Here is a 13,854-nt window from a genome sequence, read left to right as displayed (position 1 = left end):
CACTGCAACACAGCCTCTGCACACTCTGTCAAGGAAACTTCCAATCCACACTGTAAGTCCACTGATCAAGGAATTAACTGTCATCCCTAATTTTGTCCAAATTTATTATTTCTTAAAAACCTGGTAGTACCCAAATGGAACCTGAAGTATATTTGCATTGCAAAGTACTTACCGCCCTTCGAATCTATGTTTTAAAAAATCAAATAATGCTTTTTGCATCATATCTGTTACCTAGAAGGAAAAAAACCCAACAAATTATTAATCGCATAGGAAATTCATAATATTTAATGCTAATAATATTATATAATAAAGCTGACAATAAATCTTGTATCCGAACAACAGGATCGGAACACAGAATTCTTAATTCTGACATGAAGTGAAATACAAATAAGCAGCTATTGAGTAGCTATCTGATGTTTGCCTATGTTATAAAATATCAAATACAAATGAAGGACAATAATTTGTCAAAAATGAAACCATTTACAACAATCAATTACCTCATATCCCTTCAGAGAAGGCCCCACTAAAACTACTGGTCGCATAGAAGGCACTACATCATAGGGAGGGATGTGCTCTGTCTGCAAAACAGAAAAAGTTTTCAGCATCACAGCACCTAGAGAAAGTGTTATACACCCTTTACATTATTAGGAATTCTGAATTTCCAGTAATGTCACAGGAATCTCATATTCATTAACTTTTCCCAGAAACTGGTAGCACAAGATAAGGACATAAGAGGTTGAGGGATTTCTTTTGAAAAACCTTTTCTTTTTTGAAGGGTTTTTTTTAAAAACCTTTTTCTTTGACTTTAGGGTTTCCTACTGTTTTCATATTTCCTTTGGATAGTTAAAAACCCTTATTCTGGGTCATGCACATTTCCCACTGCATAATTCCTAACTGGTAAATTGAAAAGGTTATTTCCAACAACTAATGGATTGAAATGGTTAATTCTACAGCTGTGACATCTGTTTTCAATACAAATTTTATATATGAAATTATAAAAGAGAAAAATAGAACAAAAGGGGATGAGAAAAGCATAATGCGTCTTTTTCTTTAGTGTTCAGATCTGCCCACTGCTTAAAAAAACATTGTGACATCACTGCAAATTCCCATGGCAGCACTCAGTCTGACGTCCACATTTGCACCCACAATTCAATTGCAAATTAAATCAAAATAATGACTGATCAAGTTAGTATTTCTAGAAAATTATCATAAGCAGAGCTTGGGATAGCATTTCTTCCGCTTTGGGGAGTTCTTGTCACCACCCAAGAATGGATTCTGGTAGTATCATATTTATCAAAATACTAACTGATGTATCATGCACAATTTCTAAAAAGGTATTCTAACTTACAAAGATAAAAAGATTGCCTCCTTTTAAGGACTGCAGAAATTTTATATTGTTTTCACAATACAATACAAAAAAATTAAACTGCTGAGTTTGCTATTTTTTTCTCCTTTAGTAAGTGGCTGTTCAATATATATCACCATGAATAGGGTCTTATCAGAAAGAGTTTTTTGTTCATAAGGAAGGTTTTGGTTTATCTTTGTCTTTGGAAAAAAAAAGATTGAAATCCAAACCCAGAAATGTGTGGGTATTACAGAAAAAGAAATGCCAGATCTATTTTTTCAAATGCTTACATAGTACAAATACATCAGTCAAGATCACAGAATACAGTCATTGTTCATTGTTCCAGAACTCAATGTATCCCAAGGTATTTCGCAATAACATTAAAATAAGTATATACATTCCAAAACACAAACCCACAAAGACAGACATTTATACAGTGACAGCACACAATGCTACACAAGCAGCAATCTAAAGCAGTCTAAAACACAGAAAACATTTTTGGGAATGTCCCTCAATGTAATTTATTTTTTGTTACCTGTAGTTTCACAAGATAATTAATAACATGATAATGAATACCAGTGCCCAAGGCATCATAAGCATGTGAAATGAATTTATTTTTCTCTGTACAGAATCTGACTCAACATGTTTCAAAGCAAGCCCCTGCAATTAGGCTGGGCCTGTATCCAAAAGCAGTCCTCCACTGTTCTTGCTAGCATTTTTAATAATCTGATAAGCGTATTTGAGACAGATTCAAAGAGAAATTCATTACAGTTTTGCAAGTGCTTTTAGCATGAGTGCCCTGATGCAACAGATATTTGTTTAATGTGGCTGACTTAAATGAAGGCATTCATGCTAGAAGTTAACTAGCTATTTGACACATCAGGGCAAGCACAGAAATTACCTTATTTGATGGAATATGGGGTATTTTTTAAATCTGTTCTGTTGCAATGGGCATTTTTTCTCTAATCTTTACAGTTTGAAATAATGAAGCTGTCAGTAGAAAATTGAGTAGAAGTTACCTAATGGAAGTATCAAAAGTTCTCAATTTAGCAGTAGAGAATCTAATATTTTCTAAGAGACTGGCACTGGACAATACAGCTTTCATTGCAGATTCAGTTCAAATATGAACTCAGAATAAAAACTGGCAGATTTGACCATATGGCTTTTACTCAGTGCTTTGATTATGTAGATTACTTTGGGATGGCCATCCAGTACGTACTGTGAATGTCACTATTACAAACCCCACTAACACTAGTAATGGTTCTGATATGGAAGAAAAGAGGCACCACAGAGTGAAAGAAAGACGTGAGACTAACCCTCATCCAGGTCTAAGGTGGTTCTCCTAGAAGCTGCATCTTTGAAAGATGCTTATGCAGACAGCATCCAATACATGCCAACATGTATTATTCTTCCTTATAATTTTTTATCCAATTAAAAGTGTGATTAAGTAAGAAATTACGCAGAAGTAAGAACCCACTGTTGATTTCCACACCAGGCTTAACAGACCAAAGTGAAGCAAATAGTAGTGACTTTGGAAATGAGAAGGATTCAATACTATGTAAAAGAGTTCAAGAAAAGAGAGACAGAAACAAAGATCTATTTATTAAACATGAGAGTATCCACAGCAGGGACAACAATGTCACTTGGCACTGTTTAAGCACTATAAAAGTCTGTTATTAACTGTAGATTTAAGTGAGTGGTTAAAACCAAATGAATGAGAGCTATGAAGACTAAAGATTTTAAAACAAAAAAGTCAAAATATGGTATTTCACTACACGGTTTGGCTGCTACCTAATGTCTTGCTAACTTATTCCAGCAAAGGTCCTAGAAACATATTGCAGCTTTTTTTTGCAGCAGGATGCCAATTGCATAATTCTGTAGTTATCTGGGTTATCTATGGAGAGACATCGGCTCTGCTGGGAACCACCAGTACCATTTCCAATAGCTGAGATACTAAAAAAGTCTCACTGATGGATGGCAAGAACATTTGGCTGATAATTTATACATGACAACAGAAAAAAACTTGAAGTAAACTGTCAAAACAGGTCTGAGGTTTTCCATCGGTCTTGTGCACTTGCAGACTTTGCACCTAGTGAATTAGAAGCTTAAGTACAGACTAAATTAAAAATACAGCGAATTTGACAATTTGCTTCCTAAGTCCAAACTGTGTATCTGATAGAATCCAATAATGATTTCAACAGACTGAGTAATAAAGAAAAAAAAACAAACAAAAAAAACCCTGAGATAGATATAGTAAGAATAAACATGCACTAGAGAGGTGCATTACAATGCTAGAAATAATTTTCTCAAGCATTTAGAAGGCCTTCTAAGTGTGTCCTATTATTCCATCAAAAAGGATAAGTACGTAGCAGAGTTTCACAGACACACTGAATTTTTGCCTGTTTTCCTGTAATGAATCCACTATCAGCTCAACACATCTCTTCATCCTTAATTCTAGAATGGTTGCACTGTTAATCTGGAGTCATAATGCTAATGATGCCAGCGGCAGGATAAACACACGTGATGTCAATATAAACTTACCGATTTCTGCTTCTGCTTAGCTACAGCAGCATGGAAAAGAAACAAAGAACAACAAAGCATGCATGTTATTGGCTTGTCAAAGGACACAGACAGTTAACAGGACTAGAAATGCGACGCAGTGCAGGTGAGCAGGTGGACAGATGGGAGCTTGGAAGTCGGTGTTACCTTCTTAAAGAAGGGCATTCTTTTCTCTTTGGAGTGGGGTGATGTTACACTGTTTGCACTGGGTTTGGGGGAGCGATGGTTTGCTGGAATATCATTTTCTTCTGCATCTAAGCCAGTGGCATCTATGTCTACAGCTATATACAGACAAACAATTCAGAATTATCAGATGACAGGGAAAGTAAAGATAGGTTAAAAAGGAAATTACAGGTAAAGAGAAATAAAACTGTCAAGAGAAATAAATAAATAAATAGATAAATAGATAAATAAATAAATGTCAACCATGAGAAAAAACAACAATAAACAAAAGGAAAAATTCAAAGGTGCTGAACATTAGGATTAGAAGACAGAAGGCAATCTGTAACAGCTACTGTAACATTTACAAAATAGAACAATGGCCAAGTTTGTTCTTGTTACACCAGTGTAAATCCAAAGTATTCACTGGAATATATCAAATTTCCACCAATACAAGCAACAGAACTTGGTCAACAATATTTGGATTATTTTATAGCAATGAATACTAATTGAAAATGGATATCAACTGAAATTTGAAACGTCTCTACTGTGTCTGTAGGAAATGAAGGAGTGGAAGAAGATTCACTTTTGATGACAAAATCAGCCAGATATTGGCACAATGTTATCTAAGTTAATCTCAGGATGGACTACAACTGGCATTTTTAATCTCTTTAAATAAAAATGCATAGTACTCATAAGATATATTTATTAGGAATAATTAAACACAGATCTACTAATAGTGAAAACTAAAAAGAATGGATAGCAGAAGAAAGGAAATCTATCCCAGCTTGGCTCAGAGACATGGATCCTATGTAGAGTGAGGACAAAGGCAGGGTAAAATGGAAGAGAATACCATTGCTGTTCAATCTCTACCTCAAAAGAATATGTAACAGAAAATGCTCATACCATAACCACAAATTAGTTACCCTTTTTAGCAAGTAATAACAGTTTCAACAGGATTCCTCACAGACTCAGTAATAAATACACTTTCAAAATGCAAAGCCATATTATCCTGAATGCTGAGTAGAACAGACACCTGCCAATCACATCTAAAACCAAACCAAACAAAACAAAACTTTTCTTGTTTACAACAATCAATCCTGATCTTAAGTAGTGATTTAAACTTGTCTTCTGAAAACAAGTAGATGCACAAAAGTGAACCACAAACATCACCCTCCTGTGTGAAGATCTTACCCACCTCTCCACTCCCTCTGGGAACACAGGCTTATCTTTCCATGTCATTATGTCGAACTGAGTCTAACCCTAAATAGATCTGTAAGCAAAATTGTATTGACTTTATCAAAACCCTTAATTAATCATTGCAAACTATTATGAAACCATCTTAGTGACCTGATTTCATCTGCTTCATGAGTGGGACATCAACTAATACAGTGACATGTGCTATTAAATTATGTAACAAATAAATATTTCTGTCAAGCCTACGTGCAGCTACTGATGTAAGAGCCACTTGGGGCACTGATCTCTTTTGTTTGCATAAAGTACATTTTCCCATTTGAATTATCCACAGATATAATGTCTTGATGCCTGACATTCCCTGAGTTACTGTGCCTTTGAGTCTGCCCTTCCCAGGAAAAACCCATTGAGTAGATCCACATCCTGTTTCTATAATCCTGCTCCTAAAAACAGCCATCATGTAACATTTTCCTCTAGCAACACTGTACTTTCATCCCCTTCTAAAGTATAAAAAGAACATATTATCTTTTCTTGAATACAGGCCAGCACAGATGCTGAAAATCACTCACAATAGGAGAGATTAAAATTCCTTTGGTTCTATGTTCAACCAAAATTGTCAGTAAAGAAAAATCAGTTACCTTAAGCTTTTCCTGTAAGAAAGAAATGCAGAATTTGTTCAGCTAGTTACCAATATCTCCTTTTTTCATCCTCAGTCTTCACACTATGGAACAGTTCATGTGACAGTTCTTTTACTGTTAACTATCTTTAGTTCATTGGGGTTTTTTCAGCCATTTTCAGCATTATTCTTTCCCAGCTTGGCCCAACAGTACTGTATAGATTGTTTGCTATATCAATATTGATTATTTAAATGGATATGAGCTTCTCTTTCATTTGTTTTTCACCGGTTCTTCATCTCGTTTGTGATTTTTTTTTTATTTTGGTTTTTCTGTGGCACTATTTATATAGAAAAAAAACATCCCTGACTCAAATTAAAAAAAAACAAAAAAAATTAACTTGTTCAGTTAGTATTCTTCAAAACTTACTGAATGATGCATTTGTAATTGATTATACTTTCAAAGAGAGATGTGGGAATAATTATTGAATTGTGCTTTGCAGTCACTTGAATTCTTGTTTTAGTCACAAACTATGCCTCTTTCCCCTTTCTTAGGATGTCTTAAGCAAAAAATTATTGTAGACTCAAAATCTTTTCATCACAGAATAAGTTAATGTGCACTATCCATATATATTTTCCAAATCTCCACTGTAACTGAATAAACTTTAACAGATTTCCTTCTTTTTCCAGAAAACCATGTTTCCTGAAAGACAGTGTCTGAAGAAATGACTCAATGCAATGAAAATTAGAGGATGGGTAGGAATCAGTCAGCTGGTAATCTAGGCGATATCTGTGCTCCTAACTCTAAATTCTGTGCAACATTCTGGAAAGGTATGTACTGATCTTCAAGTGGTTTTTTGATAGCAAATAATATTACAGCATTTCAGATGCTCTAACTGTGAAATTGCAACATAGGTCCATGGACAATTTTACTACAAAAACACAGTTGTTGAAAAAGCTGGCCTTAACAGTAAACACGTCAGTTTAAAGCCATCAGAAAATAAAAGATTAAGGTGTGTTCTACACACTTGTTATGGACATATATATTAGTAAACTAATACAATATTTTCAAAATAAAAAAGAAGTTAAACTGAGGTGGATTTTTGTAAACAAACTGCAATTGTAATAACGTTGGCTGTTGCTAACAAATCCATCGTTCCCCAAGACAGATATATTTTTCAATTAATTGAACCAAATGAAGCCACTACCAAAACATGATTTAATTGCTTTGTCTCCCTTTGAAATGACCAAGTAAATACTTTAAAATATTCAGGCTCGTTTTAAGATGCCTGTTCTGTAAAGCAGACTCCATATAAATCAATATGATTGGAAGATCCACATCTTTGCCCTAGTATACAAGGCACTAGCAGCACTCATTAATATTTTCTGTTTTCAGGTATTTACAGTGTATGTGAGAAGATAAAACATCCAGTAACACAGCAGCTGAATTCCCTAGAATTTTTTTTTTTTTGTGATCTTCTGCTGTGCTTTTTTTTTATGGAGCTAATGCCAGCATCCTCCACCGACTTGCCATATATTTGCTTCATATCACTTGAATCCAACCTAACTAAAGTTAAATCTGTATGTTGATGCTCTAAGTAAAAAACAGTATTTTTGAAAAATTTGACAAAGGCAAAAAGTATTCAGTATCCTAGAATTACGTGAAACACATCCTCATGATCAGAATTGTGAAACTAAATGTTCCTGATGTTTTAAAATGCCTTTCTTGGTGCTAGTACAGAAACCTCTCAGGAACTTCTATTTTTATTGCTGGTTTTTCTCCTATACAAGAAAGTATTTATTGTTCAGTAGGAGTGCTCAGACCAAACCAAACCTTCCACTATCCTACTGTAATGTAGTCTCACACATCTATTGTGTCTTTGGTAAAAGCAAAGAGGGAATTTTGTGCATTAACAGCCCTATCATTGCCTGAACGTGTGCTGGCACAGACTCCATTACGTCAAATCACCCCAAAACAACCTTTCCTTGTAACACATCCCTTGGGTTTTACCTATGAAGAATGGCAGATAAGAAGAGGTCTAAAGGCACATGAATTTTAACAGATTAGGTTAATGAGTCTCTTCACCAAATGGTTCACAACCTACTCACCAGATGATGGAGGCGTCGATTTTCTGGAACTAGGAACGATGTCACCCAAACTGGATGAAGAGTTTCCTCCTGATTTACTGGAGTAAAGTAATAAATTAGTTCAAAGTTCTGTAGCTTTCTCAATATTTAATCTAGTTTATTTATAATCTGACTTCTAAATGAGGTGCTAGCTGTGAGACAAACAGTGTTTCTGGCAGTGGTACAAAATATACACCTCACACAAAATGTGTATACATTTTGAGACCTGAGGAACAGCAAACATCAATCAAACTTCCTGTGCTGCTGTGCAATTCATTCTGCTGCTCTCACTTCCTCATAAACTTAATGCAATTCATTAATTAATATGGCTACTGGCAATATTAATTAATATTACTACCCATTAATAAGAGTGATTCTGAAGCCATTGAGCATATCTGTTTTCTTTAGCTGAGGAGTTATTGATAAATTCCTAATGAAGATGAGACTGTGTCTATCATCTTTTCAATTTAATTAATGTACAAATTATTTTGCTTTCTCAATGCCATATAGCACTTAAGAAAAAAAGTCTCTCAAACCAAGTTAAAGCAGTCTGAAGTTTTGTCAAGTTCTGCTTTGTGAAAACCTATCCAAGTTGTGAATATGAAATAACAGTTCTAGTCTTTTTTAGCTCAGTTACTATAATGAGAAAAGCTCTGAAAAGAATGTAAGAAAGGTTATTTCACTCTTCAAATAATTCATGTGATATTATTAGTTTCCATATTCTCTATCTTAAAATATTAATAAGCACTAAGTTAATGCATTTGTGGTGTTGGACAATGCTATATTCAGTGAGAATTTCTGGAGAATGGAAGTCTCTATGATTTGGAAAGGAACTGAATCACTGGGACAGATCTGGCTGTCCCAGAAGTGTCACTAGAGGAATAAGGAATCCAGCACCCTTCTGCTGAGGACAGCACACTCATGGGAAAGGCATTTCACAGCTGGTGAATGCAGCTGCGCACTGCACAATCACAGTGCCTACTCTAGACATGCTTTTCAAACACTGCTGCCCTTCCTCTGGTGATAGGAAAGCATTTGTGGCTTCCCGAATAGTTCCTAGCTCAATTCCTGGTCCATCCCACACAAATACACTGGGAATATTTCTTTCTTTTATTGTCAAAGGGAAACAACTGACATTTTCCTCCACAGGGATAACTAGAAAACTATTAAGAATTCGACAGTAAAGGTGACATTATTCTTTCTTGCAGTATTGATTCAGAATATCTAGAAACAGTCCTTGATCTTATGCAACGATGGCTGCAGAGATGATAAACAACTTGACATGAAACTTCCATCATAAAATGTAGTGCTCTTAAAAGCTGTATTTGTAAGCAATGAATTTGACTAGACTATTTTTTTTTTCCTACAAGCTAACTAACAGGCACTGGCTTTGGCTTACAAGTAAAATCATCTTAATATTTTCTGTAAATTCTCAAATGAGCTTTAAATATGTTTAGAAATAGCAAGATCATCAAAACATGCAAAAAATATCAACAGAATTTAGATAAATTAAATTTTAGTCCAAAAAAATTACTAGCACGTAGTAAATGTTCTTACTGCAACGTATATTAGTAATTATTTAACGAAAAAAGAAGGAAACCATTTCAGTTGTAGGCCACCACAGATTGCCATTCTAAATATCTATTTTTTTCTCCCAAATAGCAATGACACTAATAAGCTTATTAACAATATAATATATAAAACAATATTATATATTATATAATAAATAACATAATAATAATTATTAATTATATTTCTTGATTATTATCTTATTGATTGATTTAAAAAGTTTGTAGCTGTCATTAACAATAATTAAGCACATATATGAATGATACACAGCATCAATTTCCATGTTGTGTCACAGACAATATTGCTATTATTAATGATTTCTTGTTATTACCTGGAGTAGAATTTTCCTTGTTTTGCCTTTTGTTCGTGCTGCAGCCTCATGTTTTCTAGTTTGACTGGGCTTGGTATGAATCCTATTTCACAGCCTTCTTTTACCAATCGTCCTATCCACCAGTCATTATTAAATTTCTACAGATTAAAAACAAACAAACAAACAAAAGATATACTAAGAAATTACTGTATCTGGGATAACTCTGTTATTAGTTTTAATTTGCAGCTATGGTATTTTTTGTAATTCTTCCCTGCAGTTAATCACTCTGCTATGTTATAATGGCAATGAAGAATTGGGGTAATATTCAGAAATACATTAAAAGAATTATTCCTTTCAAATGATGAAAATCCACAGTCCTTAAGTGAAAACCTTCCTGCAAGGACTTCATGTTTCTCCATGGTTTTTATTTCTACCCATTTCAGCATTTTTATTTTTTCTTGCTTCACAGTCTTCTCCTCTCACACATGGGAACTACTTTTGTTCTCCCTTCATGGTTCTCCTTGGTTGACACCAGAGACTTAGGATCTACTCTCACCTACTGCTATAATTTTTATAGCTCTGTAATAATCTGTTTTTCTTACTCCATTTTATTCAGTTCTCTATTTAAATTAAAAAATACTACTTCTCAAATTCCCCCACTTCTCACTAAAATCTTCTGAAATGTGACTGAATTTGGCTTCAGACAGCTCACATGATCTGCATCTTTAACTTACTGTGATAGATCCACAAGGAACAGATATCTTTGGATAACTAAAATGACCTAATTACACAAGTCCACCATATAGTCCAATTAACTGAATTTCAGTTCTGTTAAACAGGAGATATTGACTACTCTAATTCAACACCTTTATTCTTACACACCCCCCCCCCACCATTTGTGAGGGAGACTGGTTGTTTTGCAGAGGTCTGTACAGCAGAACTATTTGCTTATTCCATTCTTATTTATTCACCATTTTTGAAGGAGAATAGGTCACTCATGTTTGGGCCCCACACAATACTTTTGGTGTTCCATTGGAATAACTACCATCAAACAAGAATTTTGGGTAATTTGGAATATTTATGAAACTTTAAGAGAGCACCTAAATGTGAAGAAAGTAGCTTTCTTGAATGTGAAGCTATTAATGTAGCTATTATAGCGCATATTTAATTATATAATAAGTAGCTTTAACAAGTGTGCAGTTAGTAATAAAACATGTAAAATGTGTGGGCTTCCCTGAAAAAGAAATTACTTTTACCAACACTGATACACAACCTACATTGCAGTATTATCTTTCACTTTGGCAAATATAGAAATCTTGTGGTGCTTGAGACCAACTGTAAGATATTCTAACAAAAAAGAGAGATTAAAATAAAAGCACTTTTAAGCTTATAAAACATAAGGAGATCTATAATATTCACCAGTAAGATGCCTTTATGAGTAAGAATGCCAGCATCTCATAGGGAGCTACTCTGAAATAGCAGTTTCTCAAAGCTGTATTAGACTGAAATGTATTATTAAAATTATAACCTTTCATTACAAAAGGCTAACTAAATCATTAACTTGGTAAAAGGAAGAGATAGATAATTAAAAACCACCATTAAATTAAGATCTGAACAGTCACTATTTTCATCCTACAGTACAACAGACTACCATACAACAATATTAATTTTATTAGAAGCAAGAGAAATCCAAAATACATAGGAATTTCTTCTTCATAAAGAAATAAAAGCACGTGGAACACGCTTCTGCAAGATAGAAGATAATTGCTCTCAAAGATAAATGCCGTGTCAGTATATGAAGAGGATAAGATACTTTTTAAAGTGAATAATACCACACATAATACTTTCTAATTTTTTATTTTTTTTTTTTTTTTAAGTCTTGGTAGAGAGGTGTCCAGCTCTCAAGGTGCTGGCTAGGGTGAGTAATTTTCTATAATTCACCTGTGTTTGGAGTGCCAAGGGAAACACAAAAATTAATTAAACACAGAGCAAAACGATGACCATGCATTAAAGCCTCAAACAATTCATAGGTTGCTATGATGCAGCAGTTTCTTCATGCAGGAAGGAATCCGTCATCCTTTTGTGTACCGAGTTTCAATGAATGTAACCTAATAATGAAGACAAATGTCCCTCATACTCAATCACTGCAGTACTTTTTATCACTGTCCATGTACATTTTGAACAGGCTTTTCTTGTTTGAGCCCTCTCAGTAGCACAAATTGATGAAGATCCCTTGCAGTCAAAAGAGGACAGCACTGGTCCAATATGACATCATTACGCAGGCAGAAGCCACCGGAGATTAACTTAGCTTTCTTTATTTCTAGCAACAAGTTAGATATAAAATATATAAGCAACACTGCATTTTATAGTCTAATATGCTTTTTTTCTTTAACCTGCATAAATAAAGTTTGGGCAATTCAGACCCCCCCAGGATTAACTGTAGTGAGCACCAAAAATACTGAAGGAGCAATACCTGGTGGGATACACAGCCCTAGAGGATGAGCAGGGCATGGCACTGAAGATGAAGGGGGAGGATGTGGCTGTGCAGGGAAGGGCTGAGACTAGAGCATCCCCTGAAGGAGCTTCAACCCACCCAGACACAACAGCTGCTGCCAAATGCAGGGAAAGAGTCTAAGTTTGACTCTTTGTGGATCCCTTTCCATCTAAGCATTCCAGCGGCACAGCTGGCCTGGTCCCAGGGTCCCTTCCCAACCCATCTCTGGACTAGCACCAGTGGACAACCACCACTCCTTGACAGCTTATAGAGAAAATCAGGTGTTTTTGAAGGCAATCAGCACAGAATGCCTCTTCTATTACACCTGGGGTTGCAAAAACATTTTAATCTACTTTTCCACCCCTATATGCAGCCACAGACAATGTATGAACTCAGCTGAGCTAAGCATCCTTTTAAGACAGTTTGGAGATAAGGAAAAGTTCAGGAGACTTTTCCTTCCAGATTTTCTCCCACATATATCTATCTGAGACTAAGTTGTGCTGTGAAGAAAAAAAACACCTCTTAATAGAAAACTGCTAACCCTATGTATCTGGTTTATATGGGAACAGGGGAAAGACTTGATGTAAAGTCTGAGATTTCCACTTCATTTGAAGTGCAGATGGACTAGATAAATACACAAAACCATCTGATCTAACCAAACTGAGCCATATTTTCCAGTGCTTCAAGACTCACTGGAAAAGGCTGATGGTTTTCTCTTGCCAGGACTCTGTGCCTGCTCATCTCTTCTTTTGTCACAAGACAGAGCAGAGCAATTCTTTCGCACTATCATCAGTCAGAAAGCACATTTCCTTCACCATATACAGTCTGAAACAAAATTATTCTCTTTTTGTGTGTTTAATATATATATGAAAAACTAGGATCATTAGTCAAGTCTGTTTCTTGTGGTTTTTAGTCTCTATCCACCTGTATTTCTATCTCTGTATTAGGAATGGTTCTTTCTTCCCCAAAGCACCTGCATCTAGCAGAATCATTGTACATCATCAATCATAACAACTGAGGGATTTTTCAATAGCCTAAAATGAGGCAAAGACATAATTTCAAATGCATGGTTAGGTTGTTCTTAACCTTAAACTAACTTTCTATTTCTTTTCCTATAAATTTCCATCTCCAGATGTGCCATTTTGAGACAAACCACAATGGAATATAACCAAAAGCTAGGAAACCTTTTTAAATGAAGGAGTGGTTCAAAAGGGAGCAGCAGGCTACAGAGGAGGGCCTGTATGTGAAAGTTACCAAGTCATTTGTTTGGGAGTGTCTTGCAAGGAGAAGAGAAAGAAAATGACTTTAGGTGTTTGAAACTGTAAAAATTTAAAATTGTCAGGACCAAATTACATGATAAGAAAACAAACGCAGCAAATGCAAAGCTCATTGATTGACAATTGCAATTGTCTTGAAACATCATTCTAGTTCTTCAGCATGTAACTGCTAACTAAATATTGTTTTTGCCAGGGAAGTAGCTTCAG

The 13,854-nt window shown here is 35.0% G+C and overlaps 1 protein-coding gene across 14 annotated transcripts in view; it reads right to left on the bottom strand.

The window, feature by feature from the left end:
• The window catches only part of CACNB2 (calcium voltage-gated channel auxiliary subunit beta 2), a 244,369-nt gene that overhangs the window by 27,515 nt on the left and 203,000 nt on the right, over positions 1-13,854 (bottom strand). For 10 of the 14 annotated variants that reach the window (XM_040059422.2, XM_040059530.2, XM_040059427.2 and 7 more), the window contains 5 exons: positions 9,898-10,034; positions 7,980-8,056; positions 4,052-4,185; positions 498-578; positions 173-231 (listed from right to left, as the gene is read on the bottom strand). In XM_040059422.2, the coding sequence (XP_039915356.1) occupies positions 173-231; positions 498-578; positions 4,052-4,185; positions 7,980-8,056; positions 9,898-10,034 (488 nt within the window). Of the gene's footprint in view, positions 1-172; positions 232-497; positions 579-3,886; positions 3,907-4,051; positions 4,186-7,979; positions 8,057-9,897; positions 10,035-13,854 lie in introns of all 14 variants that reach the window. The other 4 variants (XM_040059447.2, XM_040059455.2, XM_040059510.2 and 1 more) reach the window with 1 other exon arrangement.

The sequence above is a fragment of the Hirundo rustica genome, chromosome 1 (assembly GCF_015227805.2).
Source record: "Hirundo rustica isolate bHirRus1 chromosome 1, bHirRus1.pri.v3, whole genome shotgun sequence".
Taxonomy (NCBI): domain Eukaryota; kingdom Metazoa; phylum Chordata; class Aves; order Passeriformes; family Hirundinidae; genus Hirundo; species Hirundo rustica.
This window is presented reverse-complemented; position numbering and strand designations above follow the sequence as displayed.